General features: G+C 45.5%; 1 protein-coding gene across 1 annotated transcript; it reads right to left on the reverse strand.

Annotated features, from left to right (window-relative positions):
* Positions 1–9,238: 9,238 nt before the first annotated feature.
* Positions 9,239–11,653, reverse strand: LOC104164771 (phosphorylase b kinase regulatory subunit alpha, liver isoform-like). The gene is made up of 3 exons (XM_009704217.1): positions 11,597–11,653; positions 10,033–10,233; positions 9,239–9,512 (listed from the first exon to the last, which is right to left on the reverse strand). Exons 2-3 carry the CDS (start codon positions 10,231–10,233, stop codon positions 9,339–9,341), a joined length of 375 nt encoding a protein of 124 aa, XP_009702519.1. The 5' UTR covers positions 11,597–11,653; the 3' UTR covers positions 9,239–9,338.
* Positions 11,654–15,253: the final 3,600 nt, after the last annotated feature.

Genomic DNA, 15,253 nt, shown 5'->3' on the forward strand with positions numbered 1-15,253 from the left:
CCCCATAGAGGGGGGTCCTGCCTGCCAGTGCAAGGCTGGAGAGCAGCAGAGCCTGGCTGATCTTCCTGACCACAGAGGAGGATGGGTGTTAGCAAGTGCTTAGCCCCAGCAAACAATTGGGGTGGGGATGAAGATTTAAGTAGGAGGAAGAAAACAACTGAAACACATGGGCAAATAAGGAAACGGTGCTGGGGAGAGAGTTTGGGCAGGCAAGTCCAGCTCAGACGCTCAAAGGTCATCACTTTCACTTGGGAGTGTCTTCAGAAGATGTCAGACAGGGAACTGGGGTCTCAAGTGAGGGGGACCAGTTTGGTCTTGTTCTGAACGTGGGAGATATCCGAGGAAAGTTGACTGGCTATGCCACTAGCAGACACACACTCACCCATCAGCTGAAAAAAAAAAAGTCAGTGGGAAATTGATACATGAACCTTTTCTGTAGGAGCAAGGCGTTGATGATTTCTAGCACAAATACAACTTTTCCTCATGATGGCTTCTCACCTGACTGGGTTGTCGTCTGTGCCCCTAAAAGGGAAATATCAATAGTATGATAGTAACGTTTCTTTGGCCACTGAACAACTGTTTAACATATTTCTGTCGCATTGGGTTTTCAGCCACATATGTCTCTCTAGTTGCAACTCAGCTCAAAGCTGAAGTACTCTTCATGGCATAAGCTGGTTTTCTGAAAAGGTAATAAAACATGCTGAACATCATACTAGCATCACAAAGTTGTTGAGGTTGGAAGAGACCTGTGGAAATGTCTAGTCCAACCCCGCTGCTCATTGTTATGAGGGTTTTTATCCCAAGGTTAGGAGAAAATGTTTATGTTTTGCAATAGTTCTTTAAAAACGGCAGAAGGCATGCTGGTGACCAATGTGTGCTGGGTTACGTACTGCTTGTAACCATGAACTGACCCCTTCTGGCAGGCAGGATTTCTGTCAATGACTGGGCTGCAGCGATGGAGTCTGTCCTACAGCTGGGCCTGCCCTGGAGGATGCTGCGCTCTCAGTTAGCACAGATGAACCCAGATGGAGAAGTTGACTTCATGTCATGTTTTTACGATTTGAAAATAAGTCAACCTATAAAAGAGGTAAGGAGGAAAATGCCTCCTTGCAAATCTTGGAGGAACAGCTTTTGGTGCAACCTGAGGCACAAGACAGTGGTTCAGCCAATCAGGTAGACATGTACAGTTGAACTAGTTGATGAGCTTCCATTTATAGTCACTGGAGGGAAATGAGCACTACTAGGGTACGAATCATCATTCCCTGCTAAGGTAGATGCTTAAAATAGGTTGGATGAATCACATGCTAGAACTGCTTCTTACTTTCCCTTGCCTCTCAAGGGCGTTCAGATAACGTGGCTGAGGAGATGCAATAAATCCTACACAGAGCACTCAACCCTCACTCTTTGAGATGAGCTTTTCAGATGTGCTCCAGAGCCAATTCAGGCACCTGTAGGAGGGAGTCATGTTTGTAGATGGACTTTTAGATGTTTAATGGTAGCTGAGGTCTCGTCTATGGAGTCCAGTTGTTACCGAGTGGCTGCATAGTGCTTTGGTACTTAGCTATCGCCATCATTTTTCTAAACAGCAGGATCCATTCACGTATGTACAGGGAAAGCTTGTATGAGTGCATGGCATACAGCATCTTCCCTAGATTATCTATATTTCCATAGATAATTACTGAAGGTAGGAGGTGTGATGGGTTCCTTCCCTGCCCTGCCTGCCATCTGAAGGTGACTAGGTTTAGCTGATAATTCCTCAGGGCAAGACACAAAGTATCAGGGAACTCAATCACAAGAGGTTTTTTTGAACATTTGACAATTTAAACCGGGAAAATAGAACTGGACAGTACATGATTTTGTTGGTTAGACTAACTCAAATTGAGGTCTGAATGGTTTCCTGTATGTGATTTCAAAACCAGGCTCAGCCAGCTTTGGTAGAAACGCTGTGCAGATACAGAAAGGATCTGGAGATCATCTTTAACATCATTGACAAAGATCACTCAGGTAAGTCTAGGTAACTTCACTGTACCAGCTCAAGGGAGCCTGTACTAGTTATCTTTCCTGACTGTGTTTCCTCCTTAGGACGTCTAAATATAGAGGAAGTAGAGGTGATGTCATTTTTCCAGTTTAGCAAAGACTAATTTAAGCAGTCAGGCTGTAACCATATAAGGGACAGTGCACAGAGCCTAACTTGACAAAAAAATTCTCACATGTCCCATCTCCAGTACTGGCTTCACTCTTTTGGGGGCTTTTTCTCCCTTCTACTCTTGCTGTCAGTATTTACTGCTTTCCCAATTCCACTGTTGAAAGCATTAGATCATTACCTGAAGTAAAAATGTACTTCAGTCATGAAATCATAAACACACCCAAACCACAGCAGGCAGCTAATGGTACAGGGAAGGAGCGTGCATGCATGTGTACGTGTAAGCAGGAAGGGGAAATGGCACTGGAGAAAGCAACCTGCTGTCTGTCTCCTTTAGGTCTGATTTCCCTTGAGGAGTTCGGCCAGACATGGAAACTCTTCACTTCTCACCTGGGCACTGGTGTGTGCGATGAATCCTTTGACAAGTTAGTCCTCAGCATAGACCACAACAAAGATGGCCACATTGACTTCAATGAATTTTTAGAGGCCTTTCACGTGGTTCATAGACTAGAGAAAAAGGCAAACTCATGACAAGGCAGAACTTCTGTGGGCTGTCCTGGACGCTCACCTTCCTGTCTTTAGTCACAAGCAGTCTGGGAAGGCAATTTCCGGACTGACAAACAATAAATGGGCTGCTCAATATGGCAAGTATTGCAGTCACTGTGTCAGCCTCTATTTAGTCCCTTCTGGCTGATATAGACCTGCTAGTAATGAAACAGCAGCGATGAAAACCCACTGCTTACAGTATTATGGTGTCACTGCCACAGTACCTTACAATTTATCCTCCCCTTTGGTGGCATCTCCCCCATTGGTCTCATCCATGAATAGGGCCAAGGTTGTGCCTACAACCCCAAGGGAAGAGAAACTTTGGTAGGGTTCTTCCAACAGTCCTCAGCGAGAGCTGAGAAATAGTACCGATGACCACAGGGAACAACATACCAGACCCTCCCCGGCGATACGACAAGCTGCCGGTGGACTATCCAGTCCAGGAGGGGAAAATAGGGAAGAAGACCCATCTAGTTAAAATAGGTCATTCTGCATTTTATCGTGCTCTTCGCATGATGCAGCAGAATAAAAACATTCCAGGTCACTAGCTATCCTCCTTGAAGTTTACAGACACAACTTAAAGGATCTTAGTTGAAAGGCATTTACACTTGCACTAGATTTCCTCTTGCCACTGGTTACTTCCCCCTGCATTTGTTGGGGTTTGGAGCTAAGAAACAGTCATAACTTGTCAGCTTAATGAAGGCTAAAGCCAGAGCATGTTAGTGTAACATATGAGATCACGAAATAAAGCTTTAGCTTTCAGTGATCTGTCCGTGTCATGTCTTTTTGCCTGTATTTTGTTATCCTGAACGTACTGGAGTACAACACACTTTTCCTGATAATAAACTGGAATTCTTTAAAACAAAGAGATGAGGAAGAACACAAAAGTAAAAAAATTTTGGTGTTACCAGACCTAAATATTCTTGCATATATTTCCGAATAAATTCTTTACCAAGTAAAGTAAACTGAGAAATTCTGAAATTGAGTTTTTGGAACATAGCAAGATGGAAGAGCCCAGTGCCTGCGGCCTCTCCCCAGACTGCAAGCCAATATTCCCATTCCTGCAAGCACCACCTGCTCCGCGCTGGTGCAGGGCAGTTGGGGAGATCTGGCCCTCGGGCTTTTGCACCTTACACTCAGAAAGCCACACACCCATAGAAGGTAACCTGCAGCCAGGGCAGGAGCTTCTTGAAAACAGTATCACCTAATTCAGCCTTACCAAATGCAGTGTGCATAAAGGGCTTTTTGGGTAGGAAAAGGTTCCAGCCTAGCCCATCTTTAAATTTTAATAGTGAAAGACAAGTTAAGTAAAGTAGCTAGGTTTTATTTAATTGTTATTAAATGTTCAAAGTACAAAAAAAAATTAAAAAAGCATCTTTCCCAGTTTATCACCACAGAATGTAACAGCAGCCCAAGCTTAAGGTACTGCTGTATTTCTTAAATCTTATTTTCTAGAATTAAATACAAAATATTTTCCCAGTATTTTGTAACTTGACAGATGAATGAATAAACATGCATGCACTTATTTTTATTGCCTAGGGGAGGGGGAAAGAAAAATCTTTAATAGTGCAAACAAAATTTACAGTAAAATTCTAATGGCACTGGTAGTACTGAATGTCTATTTTTAGCATGCATTTGTGCCGATCTCTGCACTGTGAGGATCAGTCACACCTCGCAGTGGAGTGACAAAAGGCTCCACCTAAGACGGACAAACACCACCGTGCATGGTGGGATATCGCTTCCCACCCTTGCTTTCCTTGCTATGGGCGCGAAGTGACAAGGTGGAATGGGAGGGTGCAGCTCCGGAGCCCTCCTCTGCCACCACCACTCCCCCGACCCCAGTCCAGAGAAGAGGACAAAGCTGGGGTGTGCAACAAGACGTGTGAGCCCGCAAACATGGCTGACGGCTTCCAGCTTAGATGCCCCCCTCTAACGACAAGCTCCTGAAGCTACCCTAAGGTGAAGCTGAAGGATGATCGCCTCGAGGGGATCACTTCACGAGAGGGGGTGTACAGGTAAGGTTGCAACGCAGTGCTTCACTCAGCAGGCAGTGAGAAGAGGCTTTCAGGGATGCAGTACTGAAGTATGAGAGGAGCCGAGTCACCAAGCCAAAAAAGCAAAGCCTGCCCTGTCGGCTGTTAGAGTGCCCTTGCCCTTATCAGAAGGGGGGTGGCAGGGGGAGTAACTGAAACATCTAATGCCAGGAATAAAAGCCACTGGAGACCAAAACTGGGACTGGGAGAGAGCCCAGCAACTTGTACTTAAATCCAAACTCGAGCTGAAGCACGTCTTCCATGACTCCCACCCCCAATATTTTTTTTTTTCTATCCCACAGTGATGCAGCAGCTACTTAGTATTACAGCTGCGAGCAGTCCTTCAAACAGGGACCGAGGTGGTCTGCAGCCAAGCACCCAAACTCTTGCTCTACAGATGCAGGTTCCATCGCTGGTGGCATCTCTCTCTCCCACTTTCTGGGCAACTCTGCTCCTACCTCTGGACCCCACCAGAAAGGGCCCAATGTTGGACGTGGACTGACCCAGGCTCCCACTTCACCCAAGGACCTGTGGGGGGTGACACAGTCCCGCAGTGCCCCCTGCCCACAGGGGTGCAGCCCAGGTGTTTCACTACCCACCACAGAAAGCAACCACCCCTTTTTAGGCCTGCTAGGCACTGCGCAGCTCACCTTCACCTCCCTGTCCCAGGGCAGTTTCCCTGAGGAAGGTGACCACAATTAGCAGGACAGAAGCCAGAAAAACTTTGTATCCCAACCATTAAGCTTTCACATTGACCTGTAGGAACAGCAGCTGAGGGAGACTAATGCTGCTTTCGACCTGTCTAGTTTGACAAACGTGTGTCCTTTGCACGGTAGCAGGGAGAAGGAAACAGCCACGAGGCAGTGAGTGAGGCGGGCGCTGGCCTGGAGGAGCTGGGTTGGGGCCAACATGTGATACATGCTCTGAGCTGGACACAGCTATTCTGGCCAGTGCCCCCGACCGGCCACGTTTCTCTCTGCAGGAAGGCCTGGCTGCCCCCAGAGCTGTGTAGGTGCCTTTGTCCCCACAGCTCCAAACCGCTTAGGACAGCAGTGCCCATCAGACTGGAAAGACCAGGTCTCAGGTGGGTCTATTTTAATCTGATAACACCCTTGTTTCTGAGGCACAGGATGTGTCTGTTTACCTTTGCCTTCTTTCCATAAATGAGTTTCCAGGGTCTCGAAGGGGGCTGTGTCATCCTCTGCTGGCTCCCCTGGGAGAGCGGACAGCCAAGGCCAGCCTTTGCCAATTAGCTCAGCCCCCCACAAACTGCAAAGTCATCAGGCTGGGAGCGCACCCTCGCCACTGCCACCGCAAGCTCTGCTTCGCAATAGCTTCACACACACACACACGTGGATCCTCAGCAAAGCAGGGGGTCTATATAAAAATTTATTTTCTTAATTAGGTTTGCACTAAAATTCGGCTCTCCAATTGGAATGGTTCTTCAGTCTGAGCAGTAACGCAGCAGGAAGTCACAGCTGTGCCCAACCTAGAGGTAACACGAGTTTCCCTCCCACTGGCCTTGTGTTTCAGAATCCCACCCTTCACCCCCAGCTACCTAAACTCTTCAAAGTACCACATAAACACTTTCCAAGTGCCTGCACTCCATGTGATAAGGCAGCTGCATTGGTAATCAACTACATCACCCTTCTTGTTTTGAAAACAAGATCACACTGTAGGTAAAAATAAATAAATAAAGAGTCTGGGGGCATCCTGGTTTGGCTGAAACAGAACTATTTCTGCATGTCTGTGCTTGTTCCCTGTGGGCCCTCTTGGGCTCCGCTGGGCTCCTCGTGGGGGAAGGCGGAGGAGGGCTCTCACCCCCAGGAAGCTGCAGGGGGCTCAGGTAGCCCAGGACCGACCAATGCCGTATTCCATCCCATCCACGAGATTACTTGGGGTATAAAAGCTCGGGGATCATGGAGGTCAGCCCTCTCTCTCTCCCTCGTGGCCGACATCCCGGTGGGACCCTGCTCGCTCTCCTGCCTCCAACCCTGACCGCACACCCCTCAATCCAGTTTCCCGCCTCCTGTGGAGCCGAGTTCTGTGAGGTCCGGGTGCCTGCCCTGTCCTGTGAGCACTGCGAGCCGCTGCAGCGCGACACGTGGTCCTGCGGTCACCTTTGGGAGTGCAGTATCGGTCTTGTATATTTCTATTTATATTAGTAGTAGTACTAGCAATAATATTATTTATACTATTTTTTCACTGTTATTGCTTTATTAAAGTTTGTTTTAAGTTTCCAACCCATCAGTCTCTCTTCCTTTTCTCCTCTCCTTCCCGTTCTGGGAAAGGCCGGGGTTAACAGAGAGCATCTGCCACCCGCTGTAAGCACCAGCCCAGCCTTAAACAGTGACAGAGGGAAAATCATCTTGCATCTCTCGCAATCTAGGATTCAACAAGAAAAGCAAAAATAACTGCTACTACTGACTTCTCATCTGATACCAGACAGAACAGGAAACCATCACACAAGCTCTTGTGTGCTCATGCTCTGCACTGTCACATCTGTCTGCTTAAACTAGACAAAGGATTTTACTGGGAAACAAGCAAAGGGATCTCTCACAATACATATGAAAAGAAAAAAAACCCATAATGAAGGCAAAACCCTTCAAAACAGGCACCATGCCAATAAAATGACTTCTACATCCAAGTGCTAATTTTACCTGAACTGTATCTTTAGTCTAGCCCCTCAACTGGCCCATGGTTTTCATGGCGGTTAACACAGTATGTGCCTCTCTCGAAGCATCCAGTCCAAGGGCTCCTAGGCTCCTTGGACTGCCAAACTCTCCTGGTCTCTGCAAAACCACAAAATCACCTCCTAAGGCCTCACACACCTTTGCTCTCTTGAGCCAGCGTCCAGACAACGTTACAGCGGCAGTAACTCTGTAGACGGACAGCACATAATAGGGTGGCACAGCTGTTGGGGGCTTAGCCTCCCCAGGACCATGGGTGCTGGCGACTGGCAAGTGAGACTGGGGTTTACTTCCCTCCTTTCATCAAGGTATTGCTGATAAGTGTATAAAACTGGAACCAAAAACCTCATTCTCAGAAGCACCATGTACTATTGTTACCAAAAAAAAAGTTTTCAAATCCTGTAAAAATGGCATAGTTATATTTTGAAAGAGTGGAGGGGAGGTCTCACAGAAATATGTTTATCAGGCTTATTAGCACAGAAAATACTTTTTACAGGCCATATCTGCTCTTTTCCCCCTCTACTGGCAAGACAGAATCGCTCTGATCCTCTCTGCTCGCAGGGCGGCAGTCCCGGCACACCTCCGTGCTGCTGAGGGAGCCTGCTGCCACAGGAGATGCTAAAGCTACAGCCACTTTCCTAAGCCGTCAGCCAGACTTGTGCTGGCTGAGGGCAAAACCAGCAGTGCCGGCAACAAGGAAAAACGCAGCTGATGCCTGGGGTAAAGCAGGGTTTTCCCCTCCAGAGGTAGCCTCCCTCTGTTTTTAGTTTAAATGGCCACGGAGCCATTTCCCTGCAGGACACACGTAGTCTCCTTGCAGCAGCACAGAGCAGCCACAGAAACTGGTTTCCAGTGGACAGATTCAAGGCACAGGCACTAAACTGGGAGCTGTCTGAAGGGAGACTTCCAGGCAGCACATCCTTAACTACCTGTGACAAGTGTGACTTCAAATTTTTTTTAAAAAAAAAAAAAAAAAGAAAAAAAAAAAAAAAAAAAAGAAAAAAGGAAAAGAAAAAGAAAAAAAAAAGAAGAAACATCAAAGCCTTCTATAAACTCATGCTGCGCTGGAAGGGTGGCAATTATGCCATTCTTAACTCTGAGGCTATTTGCAAGGGAAAGATCAGGAGACTTGGAAAGGGTGCTCGAGCGGAAGAGGTTTATCTTGCTCCATTTAGAGGAAAGGATTACAGGCATAAAGCTGTCTGTCACCTTGGACAAGCTAGAGTCTTGAGATTTTGCTTCCAAAGCCTTGGGGATGCAGGGAAGGAAGCTGTTTTGTTCAGATTAAAGACAGATGCAGCTTCCTGAGAGAGCCTATCCTCTCAAATTAGTAGACATTGCAAGACATTTGTCTCTACTGGCATTAGCCCTGCACTGACTGGGTGCAAATGAGACGAGAATCAGGATAAACATGTATCAGAAATATCACCTGCTTGTTTCGAGTTACTCCTATTCCTCTAATTTACATTTCCCTGGATGTTTCACACTGTGCATTAGTGATTCACAATAATGTACATTTACACACAGCACGAGAAAAAAATTAATGAATTCCATCACTTCCCTTATTTGGGAGACTTTATGCCTGAGATACAGCTCCCTCGTTTTATTATGCCTTTTGATCTCCACAGAGTAATCTGTTTTCCCCTTGGCAGAACTGTGTAATTCTTGCTAATTTAATATGAATTACATTTATGCACTTTGGGCAGAATAAGCTTCATTATTTGTTATTTCTCACACACTCTCTTAAAACCAGGCCAAATTCCGCCTACCTGTCCCCCGCAGATAGGCATGCACATAGCATGACGACTAGTGTCAAATGCTGAGGTAGTGCATGGCAGACATACATGCAGCAACCAAACAAGAGGTTCATGACAGGGGAATGGGGAGAAAGAGCTTCTGAGCCTTTCCTCCTGCATGAGGTGTCGCTTACTGCATCGCGCAGCCTGTGCTAGGCAGGAAATCATGTAAATAAATAATTATGGCTTTTGTTAGGTATGTCATGGTGCCATAGGCCCCACTCGGAGCACTGTCATAAAAAAAGTGGCAAATTCCTGTGGCTACGTCTTTCTCCAAGATGCTACCAGTAGCTCCGAATGATTTCTGAAAAGACACAAGCAAAGAGGTATGGAAAGTTAGGCATGCATGCTTATTTACTGGAAAAAACTCACCACATTATGATTTTGCATTTCTGCTGAATACTGAAAGCAATTCTCCTTTCCCTCATGAAAATCTTAATCAGGATTATTATAGGACCCTCGCGACTTAGTTAGATCAGTGCAAGTAAATGAAGAACATATAACTTCACAGATATTTGTCCTTTGGGGGGGGACGACAGGTGGGATTACTCAAATATTGGTAGTTTTAATGCCTTGGTAAAGCAAAACTTCAATCTACTCACTCACTTCACAGCTTCTTAGCCACTACAATTTTATTCCCTTTAAATCTCCCACAATTCTTAAATTAGTTTTCCAAATATATTTCCAGAAGATACTTAAGTGATTTGGTTTGTCTTTGTAGGGGAAACAATAAGGATAAGATCAAGCTCATCACACGTATTAAAAAAGGAGCAGGAGACAATTTTCAAACGCGGAGGCTTCCTACCACCATCCTTTGAACTCACCAGCTCCTGCAGAAAGAGGTCATTGGCCATGTGCACAATTCGATCCATGTGGATGATGCCCCCGATGCTGTTCACCTCGATGTCAGAGAGGAACGTGAGAACGAGAATAGCTTCCACCAAGAGCTGCCTGTACTCAGGCTGGGGTACATGGTTCAGCACCGACTCCACGTGCACAGCAAACTTGATTTCGCAGGGGGTCATCTGGCAAGTTTGAGTGGAAATGGAAAGAAAAACCTGACAAATCCAAAAGACTAGTTCCCCACAGCCTGCAAGCACTTAAACATATGCTCCTCTCTGCACATGGGGGTAGAGTGACTGAAGTGAACAAAATGTTTGTGCAGCTTTAGCACTTACAGAAACTTTTTGTGTTGCCAGACCCTGATCCTGCAAAGTTACGCAACTTCCAGAAGGCTGCTCCAGCCCTGCAACCCATGGCACACACATTTTAGTTACATACAGGACTGCTGATGCTTAGCCAGCAAATTAACTCTTTGCTCCTCATGCTGTGGTCTCACGCACTCTGCCTTTTAAGTATCTTTCTGGCATCACAGGTTAGTTGCAAAGCTAAAATTACTGTTGAGTTTTAAAAATAACCACCTGCTTAGAGCGAATGCTTTTCCACACAGAGATACAGCTATATTGTTTGTAGAGCAGCGTAATTTGCACTGGCATAGCTCTATGGCTGTTATGTGAAAGGCTGCTGCCTTAGGAGGTTTGTGCTTACTTTGTTTGATTCCTTTAAACAGCAAAATTAGATGCTGTCTAGGTCTGACAGGCTAAAAATATAAGCCTATTTATCTACACAATAGGAATAAAGCTCTCCATTCTGAAAAAAATACACATTTAAATTTGGCAGAAAATTCCAGCTCCTCTCTTCAGCTGTTACCATCATCACTCAAAAGAGAAGGAAGCCAGACACAAATCTGAGGAAACCAGACAGGAAAACAGTCTCAGGTACACAAGCACCCCTCTTGCACTGATGGATTACTGTTCACAAGAGTTTGTTTTATAGATGTGAATTCAAAACTTGCCAGAGCGCCTTAAGACAGAGTGGCAATCCAATTAAGGAAAAAAAATGTAAGGAAAGGTTCTGGATTTAAAGAGTCGAAAGCTTTGGTTAGAAACAATCATCCTTAATTGGCATTTACCTTTGAGACTGTGATGCCAAAATACACTGGCTGCTGTTGCAGAATATTAAAAAAAAAGTGGCAAGCAATGTGTCTGCTTTGTTCCAGTGAGGCTGCACTTTATCCTCACCCTGCCCAAAGCACTGCTGTTCAGCCATCCTCTTTCAAGCACTGCTCCGTGGGCGCACGTGGTCAGTGAAGACGTGCAGAGGGCAGGCTCCGCAAAGGGGAAAACCTGCCACAAACCCACTCCCCGGCCTGCCTGGCAGGAACTCATCTGCACAGCCCCGGGGAAGCTGGCGGAGGTGCTGGGGGAACGTCCAGATCTTGCAACCTCTGTAAAACCAAGGATCTGCAACAGCAGCCCCGCTGCATCTTACACTGTCAAACCAAACATTCAGTCACAGGGCTAGAAAATTGTTGGCATTTTACTGTACCTCTCTGGTGGTCGAAGAAGGAAGGACATATCCATCAATGGACAGACCATGGCACTGAAACAACAACATTTTGACAATGAACAGAAATCACAGTTCTTGCAAGTAAATCTGAGATGTAACAACTTTCAGTTAAAAAACCAAACAAACAAAACCAACAAAACTTGTCAAAAATGTTATTTCACCTTTGCTGAAGAAGTTATTATGTAGCCTGGCAAATGTTAGCTATCACCTGACATGACACATAGAGCGCATGCTGTGTTCCAGTCTGGGTACTGAAGGGGAGGAAAGGGCTAAGAGAGCCACTACAGCAAGAGGCACACAGAGGAGGAAAACATATCAATGAGAACACTCTGTGAGAAAGGATGTAGAAATAAAAGATAATGCAAAAGCACAACAACAGACCACAAAAGCGAGAACCTTTCTTTTTAATTTTCACTAAACCAACATTTAGTTAAGTGTTTCAGATCCAGGGCATCACAACTCAAGGATGTCAACATGTTGTGGTGCTTGGACATGGGCCACCAACAGTGGGAGGAGAGGTGGTGGTAGAAATACCAAGTGGTATACAGGAAAAGAGTGACAAAACCTCAATGGTGAGAAGGCAAGCTAAGGAACAACACACCTGCGTACCTGAGGTACAAAAACGCACCAAGAAGAGAAGAGAGATTTTATGAATAGTCCAAAGAGAGTTTAAGAATGAAACACTGAAGACAACCTAAATAAGCACAATTGATTTTAATAGCCAGAAAAACCCATTCAAATACTCCCAGTTATTACGTTAAGTCAGGACAGAAGTGATGCTCACTCTACTGAAAGATCCCATTAGTAAATAGCCACAAGGTCATCTATGACTCGTCTTGGCTGACATCAACGCTAACAGTTTCAGCATAAGTGATTTTAGAAGGGCAACCAAAATCAACCTAAGCTGGTGATGCATATTTTTCCCAACTGTGTAAGCATGAATAGCTCAGTGCTGCAAGGTGCTGAATGCTGGTTTTCATCCAGCAAAGCAGAAGAACAGGTGTATAATCACTTTGAAATGAGTAAAAATTCATAATAATTCCCCTCTCCTCCTTCCTGGAGAGCTGCTTCAACACATTTCCATGCCCCAGTCTCCAAGGTGCTGGCAAGGACTTACTTTTTACTTTAAAACAAACAAAAAAAATGTTAATAATGCCATACAGCTCAGAAGAGCCAGCAAGAGATCTCAAGACATTTTGGAAGAGTCAGTGCAGTTTCCTGCTTCACTCCTCGCAGCCTTTTGGAACTGGAGCACACGAACTGCACTGCATTGCAATGCCCCTCAGCGGCACAGACCACAACTCACATTAGGCCATGGGCGGTGAAAAACAGATAGTGGTGGAACAGAACCGTTCAGTCGAAATTCAGTGCCGGTGGCTTCAGAGAAAAATACACTTTCAAACAAACATGTGAACTTGTGTTAATGGAGCCCTTTTATGTTTAAGAGATGCATTCCTACTAATGACCCCAGTTTCCACCAGCCTTCCAGCTGAAGACCAACTTCAACTCCCAGCAACATGCCACCTCTGGACCACCACCTCCCCAAGTTACTGTACGGCTTGCTTGCTTCCTGCCCTCCACAGCTGTCAACTTACCTTCTGAAGGATTTTCCACACTTTCTCATAAAAGCCAACAGGAACTCTGTTAATAGCACCATCAAGCCTTCTTCTGCGCAGCCACTGTCCTTTTCGGCCACCCCAGCTTGTGTCTCCACTGGAGGTAGTAGGAGAAGCACTAGTGGGAGATGATGGAGTACTGCCCCTCTAAGAAACATTAAAACCTTGGTTAGTTGCTTTCTACCACCCCAAGTGCTGCTCCTGGGGAATACATCATTCTGATACAATGCTACCTCAGAACCAGGGAAAAAACACAGGCCATGATGTCATACAAGACGATGGAGCAGGATTTATCTCCCCTTCATAACAAGCTTCACTTCTCCAGTACTTCAATAATTTCTCAACAAAACAGGCAAGGAGTTCAACAAGGCATAACTCAGTAAACTTCACTGCCTGGTTTGACACAAAGCCTGACTATTTTAACAAGCATGAGCTGGCTGCCAGGGCAGTGTCGATGGAGTGCAAGATGGTGGGATTTGCAGGTAGGTCTGACTCACTCAGACTTTGGGCTCAGTGTTGTAAGAGAACCAAAGGGTCCATGAGTCCAGCAAGAGAGGTCCTCCATGCAAAGAGCTTCACTAAAGTAAGTAGATTAAAAATGGACTTCATGTGGTGATGTAATCATCATGCCTGCCTCTCTAAGTATCAGGCTTGTTTCTTTCATTGTCACTGTTGCTCTATTATTTCATTCTACCAGACTTCAAGACTAAAGTAGGCAGCAAATCATCTTCAGAGCTGTGGCACTACCACCAAATTCTTGTTTCTATTTCCACACGTGCAGTCTGCCTGCTCTTTGCGCCCCCAGAGACTGTGCTCTTCTGTTTTCTCACTCCTTTTTGCACACCTAGTACTTTCAGCCCAGAAAGGACTTCACTGACAGCCCCATCTCAAATGCCATCATCTCCGAGTAAAAAAACCACCTGGGCAAAGTACTGGGGAAAGAGGAAAATAAGACCAAAAACTGTATGTTTGCAAAGGGTAGGCTCACTGATTCTACATAGTCAAGCTCTGCAAAAAGACCAGCAAATGAGCACAGTCCATTTCCACTACTACTGCTGTCAGTGAGGCATAGGTAGTGTTCCCTTGATGTTCTGATGCTTGCTATTCCTTTCCACTGCATTCTGATCCAGAGAGGCAGAACTTCCTCCACCCTGTTAAGCAGAGCTAGGGGATACAGGAGGTCAGCAGGAGGGTTGGTCCCAAAGTAGAGAAATCCATCTGCATACAACAATTAATCTGGCTAGTCAAGTGGTTTGGAGAAGCAGAGATCTCATTGAACAATTCTGTGCACTTGAATCAAACACACAGTTGAAGCCTGCCCTTCTGCACTGGTATGTGGGAAGAAAGAGGCAACAGCAACCTGGCAGCTGTCAGGCCAGGCCACAGGGCTAGGGGTGCTCTGCAGTTGTGTATTTAGGACACTCAGGTGTGCCATCAACAACAAGTCTGCAGATGCAGAGAACCACAGATCACAACAGTCAGTTCAAAGTGCATGCGTAGCTGCAAACTTTCTATCTCTTCATGACAAATTTGGAGCCTCAGACTTACTTTAAATTGTTGAGGTCTTTGTTGTAAAATATTTAAACAATTATCTTCGTTCTTAACAGTGAGGGCTTAAGAAGAGTTACAGTTCTCTGCCTTGAAAGAAGATGACTGCCTGAGGAGACACCCATGTCCACAAAACCCCTGTCTCAGCAACCTGAAGCTATTCTGGGTTCATTGCTGTCCAGAGACTGCCAGCATTTATCAATGCTACGTTACTTTTAAATACTGATGACACTTGTAACGTAATCCACCATCAAGTAGCTAAATCTGCTATACTGCTTTATCTGCTACAACCGCTTAAGCTGCAGAAAAACTAAGTGGATCTAGATGTGAGACTCTACATCTATTAAAAGATTACTAATGAGAATTGGTTCCCAATGAAGTTGAACAAGACAAAGAGGTAGGGTTTGAAAACAATTTTACACAGGAGAAGCCACAGGAGGTGTCTAGAGCTAAGACCTGTGTGCACACACAC

Source organism: Cariama cristata, unplaced genomic scaffold (assembly GCF_000690535.1).
Source record: "Cariama cristata isolate BGI_N322 unplaced genomic scaffold, ASM69053v1 scaffold43740, whole genome shotgun sequence".
In the NCBI taxonomy this organism is placed as follows: domain Eukaryota; kingdom Metazoa; phylum Chordata; class Aves; order Cariamiformes; family Cariamidae; genus Cariama; species Cariama cristata.

Excerpts from the sequence above, each read along its gene's own strand:
- LOC104164771 (XM_009704217.1), bottom strand. The coding sequence starts at position 10,233 with ATGACCCCCTGCGAAATCAAGTTTGCTGTGCACGTGGAGTCGGTGCTG. Across the intron at positions 9,513-10,032 it reads ACCTCTTTCTGCAGGAGCTG|AAATCATTCGGAGCTACTGG; the intron begins GTGAGTTCAAAG and ends GTGTCTTTTCAG.